The sequence below is a fragment of the Ctenopharyngodon idella genome, chromosome 24 (assembly GCF_019924925.1).
Source record: "Ctenopharyngodon idella isolate HZGC_01 chromosome 24, HZGC01, whole genome shotgun sequence".
Taxonomy (NCBI): domain Eukaryota; kingdom Metazoa; phylum Chordata; class Actinopteri; order Cypriniformes; family Xenocyprididae; genus Ctenopharyngodon; species Ctenopharyngodon idella.
In genome coordinates this window covers 8,243,238-8,261,666 of record NC_067243.1, presented here as the reverse complement: position 1 = coordinate 8,261,666, position 18,429 = coordinate 8,243,238, and the positions used below count along the sequence as shown (strand labels likewise).

The 18,429-nt window shown below is 34.3% G+C and overlaps 1 protein-coding gene across 2 annotated transcripts; it reads right to left on the bottom strand.

Annotated features, from left to right (window-relative positions):
* Positions 1–1,078: 1,078 nt before the first annotated feature.
* snx1a (sorting nexin 1a) lies at positions 1,079–18,394 on the bottom strand. Of its 2 annotated transcripts, none has more exons than XM_051883905.1 (15): positions 18,136–18,394; positions 14,292–14,931; positions 11,783–11,919; positions 11,364–11,430; positions 10,266–10,309; positions 10,033–10,174; positions 9,867–9,945; positions 8,149–8,224; positions 7,915–8,028; positions 7,714–7,807; positions 7,369–7,595; positions 5,234–5,377; positions 5,040–5,120; positions 2,442–2,513; positions 1,079–2,360 (listed from the first exon to the last, which is right to left on the bottom strand). In XM_051883905.1, exons 1-15 carry the CDS (start codon positions 18,235–18,237, stop codon positions 2,310–2,312), a joined length of 2,070 nt encoding a protein of 689 aa, XP_051739865.1. In that variant the 5' UTR covers positions 18,238–18,394; the 3' UTR covers positions 1,079–2,309. The 2 variants fall into 2 exon arrangements, with proteins under 2 accessions (XP_051739865.1, XP_051739866.1); XM_051883906.1 differs by having other exon boundaries at positions 7,369–7,574.
* Positions 18,395–18,429: the final 35 nt, after the last annotated feature.

Below are 18,429 nucleotides of genomic sequence, written 5' to 3'. Positions count from 1 at the left end.
TCAGGCAAAGAGAAAATAGGACTTTATGCTAAAATTAAAATGAAAACTGAAAATAAAACTAATTTAAATATTAACTAAGCTAACAACCCAGTTATGATTAGTGTTGATATTGTTAATTAAATAAAACTACACTAAAAAAAAAAAAAGCTTAAAAAGAGTAAGTTACCTGGTTGCCTTTTGAGTTCATTGAAATTAAAAATTTGAGTTAATACAATTTAATCAACAGAAATTCGAAACATTATGTTATCTGAACCACATTAATAATCTGATGTCAAAATTTGACAAAAGAAAAAATGTTGATAACAAATCATGAAAATAATTTTTTACAGTATTAAAAATGGTTTTCATTCAATTAAAACTGAAATAAAAGAAAGCTAAAACTACTAAAATTACTGAAACAGACAAATTAAGCTAAATTTAAAAAACAAAAATGAAAAATGAAAAAAAACAAGCACAACAAAATGACTAAATTTTATACTAAAATGAAAAAATGAATTTAAATATGAATAAAAAATAATATATGCATAACAATTATGATTATGATCGGTGTTGATATTGTTAAATAAAACTAGTTCTCATTAAATAAAGCTGAAATAAAATATAAATATTGGATAAAAAACAAACTAAAATGAAAATTAAATGTTTTACTTATTCAAAATATTTATATTTATTTAAAACAGAAATACAAAAATTAAGCAAAATTTAAAAATGTAAAATTAAAAAAAAATTAATAAAACAAATTAAAAAACTTTTTAATATTAACTAACAGAATATATATATTTTTTTTTATTTATATATATATTTTTTCTAAAATGATTAAAAATTATTTAGTACTAAAATTACTAAAGATAAAATAACTAATTAAAATATTAATAAATAGTATACTAATATATAATATATATATATATATATATATATATATATGAAATATTTCTTCTAAAATGATTAAAGATAAAATTAAAATGAAAGAAAATTAGCATTAAAATCATTTTAGTACTAAATAATTGTTAATCATTTATATATACATATATACGCACACACACACGCACTCAAAACAAATGACTACTAAATCAAAAACTTTATATTTGTAATTAAATCTTTATTGTTTTCCTCAATAGAAGTGTCCATAGTGAAAAAAAATACCTGCCCCTTTTTTTCTTATAAACAAACATTTGATTTTTATGGCACCTAATGGTGGTCAAACCTGTTCACGTCTTTTCAAAGTGTCATTACAGCAGGGCCCAAAATATCATTCATGAAGCAAACAACGAAAACGTCTAATGTTATAAATGACGATGAATCTAACAGCCTTACAAACTCTGACAGCAGCAAATCTGTATAAAAAACAAACTAAAAAAAAAAACAATCTCATGTAGAAACAATTTAATCATTAGTAGCGTAGCAAAAGTCTATTAATTATTATAACATGCCAGAGTCGAGTGGGTAACACAAATATGGTTTGACACGAAATGATAACATGTTGGCATAAATGTCTACAAATGAAAATATAAAATGAAGTAAATAAAGAGAAAAAGAATGAAAGTATGAATGAGCCCTAAATGAAGAAGAAAACCAGTTAAGACTGAAGTGCTTTGGGCAGATGAAAGAGCTCCGGTACTGATATAAAACGCTTTAGGAGCGCCTTTTTAAATGCTTTACGTCATTTGAACAAATAGAAACAAGATCCTAAATCTATTGAAGACTTAAAATGAACCTTTGAGTGAAAACAAAGAGCCAGCAAAAGAAAAATCAAGAGTGTAAGTGTTGACATGTACAGTTCCTGCCACAATACAATATCCGGCCTATTTGATTTCAATAGTCCTCAATAAACTGCATCACAATCTCTTTTACTTGCAAAATACAATGTCATTATGCTGTTTTAAAGTGTATATACCAATATTCTGGACTTCTAAAATAAACTAGGTCACAATTTGTCTCTGAAATCACTCTTTAATAAGTACAAACTTCTTTTTGACCGGTCACAAGTGTCTATGAATGAGCGGAGAGCGCCCTCTAGTGTAAACCATTGACATCACTGCTGCTGACGCAAAACTGAGTGGATAAAGAGGAGGTTTGGTTGCATACAGACGAGGAAGACACCCAGCCACCACCACATGCGTTCACATCCCCCAAACAATAAGAAAATAAAAGTGAAGATTACACAGACAATATACAAGTTACTAATTCAATCGGAGTAACGGGCGGCCAGATAGATGATTTCCCTTTGCAGCGCGATTCTCTTGGTTTATAGGCGAGAGGTAAAGAGTGTAGAAAGGCCTCGGTCACGGGTGAGTGTGTGTTTGTGCACCTCATGCGATCGCTTTCGCCTCCGGCAAAAACGCCTCCCAGTATTTTATCAGCTAGAGGAGAGAAAGAGAGCGAAATAATGAATTACAAGTATTCAGTCAACTTTTTCTAACTGAAAAAAGTCTTTCTTGTACCTGTTGTTGTGAGTGCAGAAGTGACTCCAGATATTTGATGATTTGTCTCTTAAAATCTCGAGCTTTCTCTTTCTGTTAGCAAAGAAATTTAAAGGGTTAGATCACCCAAAAATGAAAATTATCCCATGATTTACTCACCATCAAGCCATCCGAGGTGTAAATGTCTATCTTCTTCAGACGAACAATCGGAGATATATTTAATAATATCCTTGTTCTTCCAAGCTTTACAATGGTATTGAAGGGGGGACCAGATTTTGAATCCAAAAAAAAGTGAATTCATTCATCATAAATATAATCCATACGGCTCTGGGGGCTTAATAAAGGCCTTCTGAAGCGAAGCGATGGTTTTTTGTAAGAAATATCCATATTTATTAACTATAATAACTAGCTTCTGGCAGACGGCCATACACATCGATTTGCGGTGGAAGAGTGACCTCTGACCCGACTCATGATGTATTGACGAACGCGGAAGCTCAGAGGAGAGAGCAAAACAAAACACCGGTCACGAATTAGAAGTCTAAAACGATCATTTTTAAAGAGAAATGTCAGAGGATTTCGATATAAGAGAAGAGGAGCTTGAGTTGAACCGCGAGAGGCGTCTAAACTTACGATACCTGTACATCCTGCGTCATATATCGCGTTGGGGGGTTACTCTTGTGGCGCAAGTCAAGTTTTAGTTCGTAATGTTTTAAATATGGATATTTTTCTTACAAAAATGCATCATTTCGCTTCAGAAGGCCTTTATTAACCCCCTGGAGCCATATTACTTTTATGATGGATGGATGAATTTTTTTGGGCTTCAAAATCTGCCCCCTCTTCACTACCATTATAAAGCTTGGAAGAGCCAGGATATTTTTAAATATATCTCTGATTGTGTTCATCTGAAAGAAGATAGTCATATACACCTAGGATGGCTTGAGGGTGAGTAAATCATGGGATAATTTTCATTTTTGGGTGAACTATCCCTTTAAATGAATATTCAGTCAGAAAATTATGTTATTAATCATTTATATATACATTATACATAATATTTATATATACACATGATATAATTAATCATATTTATTAAATAAATAAATATGAACATAATTAATTGAAGCCAGAACAACTGCAAATAAAATGTTTATTAGGAGCCCTTAAAGTGCCCATATTATGCTAATTTAAAGGTTCCTAAATGTTGTTTTGGAATCTACAACAGGTTTAAATGCATCCAAGGTCAAAAACCACTTTAAGTTTCTCATAATATACAACATTGCAGCATCACCTCACTTCTCACAGTGTCTGAAATGGTTCGATCAATGATTCGGTCTCTCTAAACCCCTCCTTTCTGAGCACTACTCTGCTCTGATTGGTCAGATGGCCCAGTCTGTTGTGATTGGTCTATAGGTTATATGCACGGTTACTTCCTGGTTGTCGTTAAGCCAGCTCGGCCATTTATGGTGAACTGTTAGCTGTTCATTCTGTAGTCGCTGTCCATCGACATAAAACTATCAATGATTGACTTTTTAATGTTGTATTCATATTTTAATGCAGTTATCACATTTACCTAATTAGCCAATAAACCAGTTTTATTGATTGCAATAAAGACGAAGCTACTGGGACTGTTTAAAAACGCCATGTCTGTAATTAGACATGTACACGCATTTTTCCTCCCCAGCACTTCAAATGTTATTTTTAATGTGATGACTACAAACATTATTTGTTCATCATCTGAGATTGTTCCCATTGTAAAACCGAATGTTTTAAAATGTAGGAAATTCAACATTTGATAGAAAACACTTATTTAAAAATAAAAAAGACAGTTACCACTATAACCAGCAGGTGGCGGCAAAGTAGCATTTATTTGTGCATATATCAGCCATTTCCTCTAATAGTTTTTCACTTTGTTTTTGACTAAATATTAAACACTATAAAATAACTAGGTTTAAAAATACATTTTGTCAATGTGAAGTATGAAATACTCAAATCAAATCTAAAACAATAACTTTTCTTGTGAATGAATGACACAGAAAGCAAGCACAGCGCTTTCACTTTGTAATTACAGCAGCTGTCAGTCATTGCAGCGCAAGATCAATGATTTCAGCACACTTGTAAAAACACGCATTTTATTCAATTAATCCAACTAAAGTGCACAATAAATATTTAATTTTTGAAGCTTTTTTTTCCACATAAGTGTGAAAACTGATGGTCGAGTTGAATTTAGCTGAGGAGGAACAATGAGGTACGCCTTTCTTTATTTATTTTTTATGCCATCTCAGCTACAACTACAGTGTTTGAGGGTTAAAGTAGACGTTGTTCGCGGGCAGCCAATGAAGACCGTAGACCGGCATTATGCAAATTTGTTACAAACCTACATAGGTTCGATCAGGAAGTGAGACTGGAATTACTCATGACTCATTTCAGGTAGTTCAGAATCGATTCTTTCTTTTGGGAGACAATAACTCCATTTATCTGCACTTTGATCTTTGAAACGTTGCAGAGCTTTTACATTCTCAAACAGCTATATTACACACAGCATTAAAGCTAATATCCAAAAAAAGCATAAAAGGGGCACTTTAATGCAAGATATCCGAAACCAAAATGGAAATCACGTCTTACATCGAAACGGATGACGTCTTTCTGTACGGTGGCTGAGATTCTCTCGAAGTCTCTCTCGAACTGCGTGACCTTTGCCTCCCACTGCAGGACGAGACAGTAGAGTAAGACATAAGTCATTATAAAGTTGGCTTAGAAGGTTACAGATGTAGTAAATGTTCATCTGTATAACAGCAGTGAGACTATAAAACAGTCACCTCAGTGATCTCATCCTTGGCCTGCTGCAGTTTGTCGGGTTTGTTGGCCCACAGGAGTTTGGCCTCGGCCTCTCTTTTTTTCTGCAGCATGTTCTCAGCGTCCTGCCAGCGCTGCCACGCTTTCATTCTCTGATCAAAACACCCCTGACAATGTAGAATACAAATAAATTATTATTATTACTTCTAATAATTAATTACAATTATAGATTTTAGTGTTTTTTTTATACTAATTTTTTTATACTAATATATATATATATATAAAATTATTTTTTATTACATTTTTAGCATAATTATATATACATATATACATACTCTATTTGCACAAGTCTCTGCTCACCAAGGCTGCATTTGTTTGATTAATAATAATAATAATAATAATAATGTTTCTTGAGCATCAAATCATCATATTAGAATAATTTCTGAAGGATCATGTGACACTGAAGACTGGGGTAATGATGCTGAAAATTCAGCTTTGATCACTGGAATAAATTACATTTCAAAATATATTAAAGTAGAAAACAGCTATTTTAAATTGTAATAATATTTCACAATTTTACTGTTTTTACTGTATTTTTGATCAAATAAATGAAGCCGTGGTGAGCAGAAGAGACTTTTAAAAATAAGAAAAATCTTAATTATTCCAAACTTTTGGTAATGTATCTACATTATTTTTTTTAAATTGTTATTACTATTTTTTTTTTTTAAATAATAAGCATTAAAATAATAATGTAGATACATCCAGATATGTCAAGATGCTAAAAAAAAAATATAATCAATAACAATAATAATATTAATGAATTCTGATACAGTAATTATCCTGATACACACCTGTATGCATTTACATAATTGTTACTTTATTATTATTATTATTGTTATTATTTTTAAATAATAATAATAATAAATTATTAAAATAACATTAACATTTAATTATTATTCTTTAGTAATAATAATAAGATATATACAGATTTATATCACAATGCTAAAAATGTTTGAAAAACTATTTCTTTTTATTTTCAAATAGATCTATAATAATAATAATAATAATAATAATAATAATAATAATAATAATAATAAAACAAATTCAAAAAATATTTATTATTATTGACAACAACAATAATATATTGGATAATATGGTAAAAACAAATTGTAATTAAAAAATATTTTATATAGTACATACAACTATGTAGTAATGCTTATTTTAGGACAATCCAGTGAATTAAATAGTTTAAAATGAAAAATTTTCCCTTCGCATATAGAATTTGATAGCCATCAACTAAAATATATAATTACTTATAGCAAATCAACTCGTGCCGAAACAGTTTTACATTATATAACACCTTAAATGTTAAAAATGAAAGACTTAAAGGATTAGTTCACTTCCGAATTGAAATTTCCTGATAATTTACTCACCCCCATGTCATCCAAGATGTTCATGTCTTTCTTTCTTCAGTCGAAAAGAAATTAAGCTTTTTGAGGAAAACATTCTAGAATTTTTCTCCATATAGTGGACTTCAATGGGGACAAACGGGTTGAAGGTCCAAATGTCAGTTTCAGTGCAGCTTCAGAGGGCTCTACACGATCCCAGATGAGGAATAAGGGTCTTATCTAGCGAAACGATCAGGTCATTTTCTAAAAGTAATTTTCTAGCTCTGTAATGTGCCACGTATTACGTAATCACGCTGGAAAGGTCACATGTGACGTACCACGGTAGGCCGCAAAAACTCCATCTCATTTTCTCCTCCAACTTCAAAATCGTTCAACATCATTTTACCTTTTTTTTTGTAAAGGGCGTGTCGCCCTAGGAATAAGACCCTTATTCCTCGTCTGGGATCGTGTAGAGTTCTTTGAAGCTGCACTGAAACTGACATTTGGACCTTCAACCCGTTGGTCCCCATTGAAGTCCACTATATGGAGAAAAATCCTGGAATATTTTCCTCAAAAACCTTAGTATCTTTCGACTGAAGAAAGAAAGACATACACATCTTGGATGACATGAGGAAATTATCAGGAAATTTTAATTCTGAAGTGAACTAATCCTTTAAGTATTACAACCGGATGAGTCAGATTTGTCTTCTGTGTGTGTGTGTGTGTGTGTGTGTGTGTGTGTGTGTGTGTGTGTGTGTGTGTCTCCGTACCCTGACGGCTCCCAGCAGTCGTATATAATCTGCCAGCAGCTCTGAGAAGGTGAAGAAGTCGTTGGCAGCCTGGTCCTGATGAAGCTGCTCGATTCGATCTTCCACCTCGGCCAGCTGAGACAGAGCTCGCGACAGAGCCGTGTTATCCTCCGAGCTGCCCAACATCGCCACGCTCTTCGCAAACACAGCTGTGTTCCCAGACAACTCTGAAACACACATTCCACCGTCTAACAATATGTGTCACGTTACAGGAATGGGTTGCAATACCCAAATCTGAATGCACTGCATTTAAAAAGAAAAAATCTCCACATTTAAAATATGAGACTGATTGTTTGCACTTCTGACCTTTCCTGTGATTGACAAGCGATTCCACCATGACGTGAAGTTTCCGCAACTGCTGTTCTTCATTTTCTACATCCTGGATCTTCTCGTCAAACCACTGAAACCAACAAGCACACACACAGTTTTATATTTACCCTCCTTCCTAGGTTGGTTTTAAGCCTAGTCCTCTTTATAGGAGGAGCTCAGCATGGGTTTTCCACTCACCACGTCCTGTTCGTTCATCTTTATGGTCATCTTGCTCACAGCATCTGTGGCTTTGTTGAGCATTTTGAGGAAGCCGGCTCCACTCAGAGCCTGTGTGCCGACTGCTCTGGGTAACTAACACACACAGAGCATTGAGTTATCATCACAAACAACAGATGTGAGGAATGGAGAGATAAACATCTGCATGTGACGAGGTTTATGTTAATGCTGAATAATTAAAAATATCCATCTCACCTCTTCTTTCTCTAAAAACTCTCTGACATCAGGGTCCTGCAGGAGAGACGGGTGACTCACAACCCTCTGAAGATACCTAAATAAAATAAACTATTTATTAATATTAATTACTACCAACATTATATTACAATATATTATCTGATGTAAATAATAATCAATAACATTAGACTGGTAATATAATATAATGGGATATAATAAAATGTAATACAATGTTAGTTGTAATTAATATATATTTTAATTTTAATGAGGATAGAAAAATGACTTAGATTGGATAATATAATATAATGTTAGTTGTAATTAATATTAATATATAATACTTATATTACTTGGATTAGATAATATATATTACATTATACTTTATAATCCAATCTAAGTTATTTTATATTTATTAAAAGTATTTACTACTAACATTATATTACGTTGCATTATCAAATTGAATAATGTATTATTTATTAATATTAATTATTACTAACATTATATTATATGACAATTTTATCCAAAGTAATATTTCTGTCCTCATTAAAATGAAAATATAGATCATGATAGTAGTAATTAATATTATATTATCCAATCTAAGAAAATGTTCTGTCCTCATTATTTAATATATACATTAATATTAATTATTACTAACATTATTATATTAAATTATTCAGTTTAAGCAACTTTTCTGTTCTCATTATTTAAAATATATATTATTACTAACATTACTACATTATCCAGTTTAAGTAACTTTTCTGTCCTCATTAAAATGAAAATACATATAATGTTAGCAGTAATTCATATTAATATTATATTATCCAATATAATAATTTGTGAATAATTAAAATGAGAATACATGTTAGTAGTAATTAAATAGTAATATTAATAGTAATTAATATTATATTATCCAATTTAATATTTTTTCTGTCCTCATTAAAATAAAAATACATATAATGATAGTAGTAATTAATATTATATTATCCAATTTATTATTTTTTTTGTCCTCATTAAAATGAAAATACATATAATATTAATATTAATTACTACTATCATTATATTATCCAATTTAATATTTTTTCTGTCCTCATTAAAATGAAAATACATATAATGTTAGTAGTAATTAATAATATTATCCAGTTTAAGTAATTGTTCTGTATACATTTATATTTATATTATTTATTTATTTATTTATTACTACTAACATTATTATATTATCCACTTTAATCATTTTTATGTTCTCATTAAAATGAAAATACATGTAATGTTAGTAGTAATTAATATTAATATTATCCAGTTTCTTTCCTCATTTATATATATATATATACATATATATATATATATATATATATATATATATATATTTTTTTATATATATATATATATATATATTTTTATATATATATATATATATATATATATATATATATATATATTACTACTAACATTATTATATATTACATATAGCTAAGTAATTTTTCTGTCCTCATTAAAATTAAAAGACTGTATGGCAGCAACATCACAGCCAATCATAGTTTGATGTTTTATATACAGATATATGGAGAGGGATTTTCAACCAATGAGATTTCACTGGGGGCGGGGCTACTTGTACAATGTAATGAAAAGAGAACCCGAGTGAGTGACAAAGTTCTGACATGACACACTATTGACAAATGCAGCTGATCAGGACAAAAACTAGGAGAAGAAACATGATTCATCAAATGTCACCATCATTAACGAACCTCTCTAGAGCAGCTCTCCTCCGCTCCACAAACTCTGCTGACGATGGATCCTCCTTCCCCACTTTGACTTTTGTCATACCTGGAAAATCCACACACATTTATTCATAATCAGACACTTATTCATAATCAGATCAGATCTGATGCATTAGCAGAAGGAAGTTTCTACCCAGAATGCTCTTCTCCGGTGGTGGAGGAATGATGTATCCATTCTGTGAGTGTTTCTCCGAGAGCTTTTCGTACAATCCCAGGAAATCACTGAAACGTCTGCGTACAGTAAACGTCTTGCTACGGAACATGGTTAACGACGTCTGAGAGACAATGAGAAAAGAGCGAGATTCAGACTGCGTGTCGTATTGTGTGCTAGTGGAAACCGCACAAGTACAGAGACTGAAAAATCACCTGTGTTGAAACTTTGTAGGCCATATAAGCATTCATTCCATCACCTGTAAGAAGCAGAGAGAGAATCACCTCACATGCCCAAAATAAAACCCTAACATAACATATATATGCTAAATAATCAAGACACAAGGTCACAGGTTTAGTGAGACCAAATGATTATTCTTCAAGCATGATACAGAGCTGAGAGATGTTGAAAACTACACAGCCTAGCCTAAGACAGCTTTCATATTGGGAGATATTTGCATGCATCAGGGAGCCGCTTTCAAAATGCGGGGTATTGAAATCGCGTTTTTTTAATGCGCGCTCGCGTTTTACTTTCGCTTTCGTGATCGCGAGTACTCTATGAATAGGGAGCGGTGGTGCTGAGTGTGCATTGTACAATACAAGACATTTGTAGGCTCTGTTGTGCAACGAATCCTCTGCCATGGTCTTGTCAGTCATCTTGTCACGTGATCAGTGAACTCTGATTTCTGCTGCACTACGTACAGTGCTGCAGCTCACATTGGATGACCGTTATCCAACTGAATTAAATGGTTTTTATTTCTATAAAAAGCAAAACGACAGTGGAGCCGTAATGTAAACGTAGCGGTGGCATATTCCATCCTAATGTCACCCTCACACTCCATCATGGCAATATCACGAGAGCTTTTCACCTCAACGAGAAATCCCATCACACATCACACACACACAGTATATAACCAAACAGAGTCAGTAAGTGTGAGCAAACAAAAATAATTATATCAAATATTATCTTCCCTAAAACATTCAGAGCTGATTTTAGACATTTCAGTAACACCACACCTTTTAAAAAGAAGAAGAACAGGAAATAAAAAATAGCTGGTACAGGGCAAAAAGAGGAAGTTGTGATGATATGGCAGTGCTCCAGACGGACGTATCAGTGTCTCAGTTCCTTAATTAGGACAATTTTACCTCATCAGAGAATCACGGTTTCCCATTTTTCAGCAAACTCAGCCTACTACTGGGTTCAAACGCTTTTTCAAACTAGCGTTTTATGAGAGCTGCGTTAATCCTAAAAAGATTAAAACGAGACATCAGAAAGCAAAACCCAGCAGACATAGTGGAGGATGAAGGTCTTACCAACTTTCTCTGGATTTGTCACGGAAATGTTTAGATCAAACTTGTCCTCACTTTCCTCTTCTTCCAGCTTTATGAGAAGGAAACAGAAGAAAGAGAAAGGAAGAAGGAAACAGAGTGAGAAATTAAAGGTTTGATCTGATCTCTGGGGATGGGAATCACAAATCCAGTTTTGATTCTGATTCAACTTAACGATTCTTTTAGTACCTTTAAGTAATTTGGTGTATAGATCAATTCAAATAAATAAGTTTCAGACTGATTCTTGAGTCTTTTTGACTGATTCATCAAAAAGAATCAGTTCATAAGAGTCATTTGCTTGTGAATCTGGCACTAAAGGAGCCAAACATCATGAAAAACATTCGGTCTCAGTGTTATTTATTTAAAAAATGTTCAATTTCCAACCCTCTTTATAAGTGTTTTACCTCTTCCAGGGTTTTGGACGGAGGTTTGCTGGAGCTGCTGGCTACAGAGGCGGCAGGAGCCGATACTGACGGCTTCAAGGCATCTTTCTTCTTGCGGTCATTACGGGGACTGTCCAGAGACAACTCCACTGTAGCCTCTGGGAAAAACAGTGAGATTAAGTGTATTTAATGGATTAAATAAAACTAAAAAGATGGTTCAACACACAGAAACCTAGAGAACAAATACACACACACACAAGCAAAACACATTCCATCAGCAACATAAAGCAGGGGGATAGGTCAAAGGTCACTGAGGAATTCCTTTTCCCCTTCCTGAGTCAATGCTGAGAAAGCGAATTCATCATCCATCGCTCAAAGAAGTGATGTGCATGCATTCCTGCTTGTACAACATATGTGAGTCAAAAGCAGGAAAATGTTTCATTGCGCAAAAAACACTAAGTCTGAAAACCCTATAGCACTTTAGGTGAGTTTTATAGCCAAAAATGCTGTCAAAGTGGGCGACTCGTAAGGCTTCGAAACACAAGTCGAACTTTTAAATGCACCAATGACACCAAAACATTGTCTAGGTACAAGGTTTAGAAAAAATGACCTAAACATTTAAACATGCTTTTGTTCAAGCATACATATGATGTCCAAAAATGCCATTTTGAAACACAAATCAAACTTGCTTAAACATGCCCCAAAATGCTCTCAAGGTTTTGAGACTCAAATGAAACATTTGAACATGCCTATGGTGCTAAAAAATGTTGTCTAGAAAGGCAGCTCACTAAGATTTGAAGATTAGAGAAATAAATTTGTCTTATGATGCCAAAAATGCTGTCTGTTTCTACATTGCTTATGCAGTACACTTAGTTTTGAAAGATGAACCTAACTTTTAAATTTGCCTATGATGCCCAAAAATGCTCTCTGGGTAGGGCACTTACCACATAATGAAAAATTTTTTCCATACCAAAAATGCCACACACAAAAAAACGCTGTCTAGATTGGCAGGATTTTGCAACAAAGTCAACACAAATCAAACTTTTAAATGCACCAATGTCATCCAGAAATACTTTCTAGGAAGGCCGCTCACTAGATTTTGAAACATGAACCAAACATTCAAAAGTGCCTTTGATGACCAAAAAAATATGACTTGGTAAACTGCTCAGGACATTCTGAAAACCTTCAAGCGCACATACGATGCACAAAAATGCTGTCTTGGGAAGGTAGCTAAGTTTTGAGAAACAAACTAAACTCAAAAATGCTGTCTACATAGGCAACAATCAGTTTTTGTGTAATGATACCCAAAAATGCTGTAAATTTGAGTGAATTTGTCAGTTCACTTAGTTTTGAAACATGAAATATTTCCAAATGTATCTATGATGCCCAAAAATGCTCTCTAGTTAGGCCACTTACAAGATACTGTCAAAACTGAACATTCCTCCATGCCAGCATATTTTTTTCCATATTTCCAAAAGGTTTTTTCCCCACAGTGATGGCACAGAAGAACCATTTTGGGTTCCCCAAAGAACCTTTCAGTGAACAGTTCTTAAAAGAGCCACTTTTCTTAGTGTTAAGAACATTTAAATAATCTAAAAGAACCTTTTTTCACTATAAAGAACCTTTTGTGGAATGGAAAGATTCTATGAATGTTAAAGGTTCTTCATGGAACCATCGATGCCAATGAAGAACCTTTATTTTTAAGAGTGTATGATGCTCAAAAATGCTGTCTAGGTAAGTAGCTCACTAGGGTTTGAAAATTTGAACAATCAATTTGTGTTATGATGCTCAAAAATGCAGTCTGTGTGTAGCTTGCTTAGGCAGTTCACAAACTTTCAAATGTGCCTATGATAGCCTGGATATTTAAAGCGCCCCTATTATGCTATTTTAAAGGTTCCTAATTTTCTTAGGTCACCTACAACAGGTTTACATGCATCAAAGGTCAAAAAACACTTTCATTTTCTCATAATATACATTGTAGCATCACCACATTTTTCAATGATTTTCTCTAAATCCCTCCTTTCCGTGAGCACGCACTGCTCTGATTGGCCAGATGGCCCAGTCTGTTATGATTGGTTTACTGCTTAAATTGAGGAAACGAAATGCTTCAGCTCCAGAGGCTTCATAAAGTTTAAGTGGGTAATGTAAAGACAATAACAATGGCGTTGATTTTACCATATCAATCCGAGAGCGAGTCCAATGATGAACTAGTTATTCAACCCGAACCTCCATCGCAAGGACGACTTGAGCAGGACATTTCTTAGTTATACGCTACTCAGTTGGACGATTATCATGAGATGTTGCAACTGTAACTCCTCACCATCAGCACTAACAAGTATATGTCCATCAAAAAACGGATGTGTACATTACACATTGCATTAAAGGTAATATTCAAAAAAGCATTATTGGGGCACTTTAAACACAAATCAGCCCACATACCTACACAATACCCGAAAAACATTGTCTAGGTAGGTAGGCAGTCAAAAGTGTCAGAGTCATGATCTTGTGTTACAGGTGAAATGTGTCGTACCTGAGAAAATATCCTGCTCCTCAGAGTGAACCCCATTGGTCCTGGAGCTGCTGCTTGCGGAAGGTTTGGTGGCAGGTGCCGTCACGGCTTCCTCTGCGAACAGATCCGTGGGGTCGTCTTTAACCTGTGGCTTGACCTTCACTTCTGATTTCACCTCTGTGAAGACATTGACAGGTGGTCCACTCACCGCTGAGGGCTGAGGCTTCTTCGTCACGCCTTTTAACGGCTCGTTAAACAGATCCTCCTCATCATCATCATCATCATCAAACAGCTCCGCGCTCGCTGCTGTCTTAGCGCCCTTCGGAGGGTCGATGGCGTTTTTGTGCACAGGCTTGCTGCTGAGGTCACTAGGCGGTTCGATGATGACTTCAGATTTTGGCGCTTCTACAGGCTTGTTCAAGAGATCTGGCACGGGATTTTGGACCTCAGGCGAACTAATTACATCGGCTTCATTGTCCAGCGGGTCGCTGAACAGGTCGACGGCCTCATCGCTACCAGGAGAAGGTATCTTGACGTTCTTCTGGGGTTCAGAGTTAATTTCGCTAAGAGGATCGCTGAAGATATCTTCTGGTGGCTCGTTGAAGATGTCTTTAGGAGGTCCGGTAGTGTCCGGCGACAGAGAATCCATCTCAGAGATTGACTAGGAACAGCACAGAAATGATTATACAGCTAATGTTGGAAGTTTACAATAAATATAAATATTGTGAGTTGATTACAGGATTACTACGTTGTGTTTAACAGCCTGTGAAATGCTTTTCTATCTGTCATGGACTTTTTTTCAAATACATTAAACAAACTGTAGGCTGAATCTCACAAAATTTGGTAAAAAAAAAAAAAAGACCAAAAGAAAAAGTATGCACATCCGAATTATCTATAACAGGAGCAGGATCTCAACGAAAGTTATGAAAATAAACATGGAAAATCCGCACGTTGTTTAACTATTTCCTTTAAATGCAAAATATAACAGCAATGTTTCGGACCCAAATCTGAAACGCAAATAAAGGGAAGAGTTTCCTTGTTTATTGTCATATCTCTGGTTAAAGTTAACTACTAAATAAAGACATCTATTTTTGTATTATTTTTTGCATTATAAATAAAGTATATTTTCCACCCAAATTGTTGTAACAGTAATTATATAATATTTGTCATGTTAATATTTGTTATTTTATATATTTGCACTTTTTTACAATTAATAAATAAATCAAGCCTATTTTAGGCTTAGCACAATTTAAAGTGCCCTTATTATGCTTTTTTTAATGTTCATAATATTGTTTGGGAGTCTCCTACAACAGGTTTACATGCATGCAAGGTCAAAAAACACTTTTGTTTTCTCATAATATACATTTAATTGCACCTCAGTTCATAAACGATTCGTTAGAAGCAGTTCAAAGAATCAGTCTCTCTAAACCCCTCCTTTCCGTGAGCCTACACTGCTGATTGGTCAGATGGCCCAATCCTTTGTGATTGGTCTACTACGCGCACCGCGCGCCCATTGCCATAACTGAATCACAGCTATTAATTCACAAGACATTGTATGGACAGAAAAGATAGCATCGATTTTACCGTATCAATTCGAGCCCGAGTCCGACAATGAATCATGACATCTGAAGTAGTCGATCAACCAGAAACTGATTCGCAATCACGACTGGAGTAGGACGTTTCTATATGGTAAGTGTCACCTTAGTTTGCATTATTTATAAGACTTTTTCATCATAACTATTAACAAAATAAAAAATGGCTATATCATTGTTTGACATTACAATGAGTGTTTACTGTTTACAGAGAGAATACTTCAACTAGTTAGCACGGACTAGCATCTTAACATCCTATTACAATACAGACAGAGCTCCACTCTACTGTAATAATAAAAACGCAGAGGAAAAAAACAGTTTGTTTTGTATGTTGTAAACTCCCACGTTAGCCGAGCACAAACGTGAATAGCTGATAATGCATTACACTCTGCAAACAAAAGTCGTGCTCCGTCGTTGATCATTACTCCAAGTAATAATTCAGACAAGCTGCATTAATCGACACATTTTTAAACAATATTGGACTGAATAGCAGAACTACAGAAACGTGAGTTAGCCGGTTAGCAGGATACATACAGACTAGGGTGTACGTTACACAACATAACATACAAAACTATGAATTTTGAACGATCGCTAGAAAATGTAAACATCAATTATTAATCATATTTACAGGTTGAGATTCAGAGGAGTAAGCTGGTCCAAATAAACTGGGCATTGATCCATATTTTAAGACCAAGCGTTTTGTGAATCCTGCAATAAACTCGCCGAGGTTTGAGAAGCAGTCGTCAGTTAAATGACGGGAACACAACAAAAGATAGTACTGCTGTTGTATTGTTGAAAAAATTAATTTTTCCTGATGTCTGTATGCACGATAAGTGGGCGGGCAATATGCTAATGTTTCGTTGTGACGTCACAACAAAACGGCTTGGGATTCGTTTTACAAACGACTCATTTAATTGACACAGAGTCGACTCTTACTTTTGAGAGACAATAACTTTATATACGTTGCACTTTCAGATTTAAAACTTTGAAGGATGTTTTCATTCACTTAGAGCTATGTTACACACTACATGAAAGGTAATTTTCAAAAATCCATAATAGGGGCTTTAATTATATATTTAAATTGTAAAATATTTATTATGTTACATTACAAGTATTTGTTTTTCGTATGTATTTGTGCGTTTATACATTTGGTGGTTTAAAATAAATAAATACATAACATTAATTCCAGACAGGATGATCTGAATAAACATTACATAACGTCATAAAGAAAAATATCCTTGATAGTCCTAAAACTGCCTACTTTTAAAAAAAAATTATGTTAGATAAAATTTAATATTTTCATCTTTTGATTTTGGGGTAAAATATTTATTATAAAGCAACTTCTAGCACCCTTACAGGGACAATCCTTCTGTATTAACCCTGGGTTAAGTGCCTTTCTTAACGTTACAATGGTTACAGCTTATGAATCAACCCATGCTGGGTTCAAACCTACAACCTTCCAGTTTCAGCGCAGACCTTTAACCACCAATCCACCCCATCATGACTCAGGTACAACAACTGTAAGTTCCCTCCCACAAAGTAAAATCTTCCCAAAATATAAGCTTGCTAAGGAAAAAAAAGGCATTTAGACATTCACTCACATTTGAGACTCACATGACCAGCAGACCTTCAGTACTTTGACCAGAAGACTGAAGTTATTACACTAAGTAAATATTGACTGCTGGACACCATCTCATTTATTGGAGACAGATTTGCCTTTATAATACCCATAGTTTGTGCATATTATATATATATATATATATATATATACACACACATACACACACACACACACACACATACATAAACTATGATCTGCTGGGGTGGTTCTGCATGAAGAAGTTCATCTATTCTCGCACTTCCTTTATTGGACACAACATAACATTTATTTTACACACATACACACTCTGTAACAGTGTGACTTCAGTCAGTTTGGAAAACTAGGTCACATTCCTTATGATATTATTTATTCAACTACAAGAGTCTTCCAAAAACTTCAGTATGTCACATGCAGGCCTAAATCTATTTAACCCCGCGGAAGGATCAAATCTGAGGTAATGATGGCAATGATATCTTTATTAAATCAGTAAGCAAATAGGATCACATAAAACGCCGTATAAGCCAGCAGATCTTAAGATCTTCGGCTGAAGAAGAGAAGAAGAACAGGCAGATGTGAGGGTGTCAGAGAAGTGAAAGTGATCGCTCTTCTTCTCTTTCTGTCTGTCTGTATGAAGCTAATTAGCTTCATAAATGCGTTTAATTGTGTTACTCACCGTGCCCGTGAACGCATCCGCGCCCTCGTCACTGTCCTCCAGCAGCTCGGGCTCCTCTGAGTCCGGGAAAGGAGGAGGACTGCGCTCCGAGCTGGCCGCCATCTTCAGCTCCACACACAGAGTCACACACACGGAAAAACTTTATTACAAGGGAGAATGAGCGAGTGAAAATGAGAGAGCGACATTGAGTTGATACGGAGAGAGAGAGTGTGTGAGAAACAGCGACGCCCGGTGGCCAATAGTGGCGGGCTTTACTCTGTTACGTCACGCTCACAAGACCACTCCCAAAGTAAT

Coding starts and splice junctions, on each gene's coding strand:
- snx1a (XM_051883905.1), bottom strand. CDS start 18,237: ATGGCGGCCAGCTCGGAGCGCAGTCCTCCTCCTTTCCCGGACTCAGAG. Junction 10,175..10,265: donor CCTACAAAGTTTCAACACAG/GTGATTTTTCAG, acceptor ATTGTCTCTCAG/ACGTCGTTAACCATGTTCCG. Junction 7,808..7,914: donor AGATGAACGAACAGGACGTG/GTGAGTGGAAAA, acceptor TGTTGGTTTCAG/TGGTTTGACGAGAAGATCCA.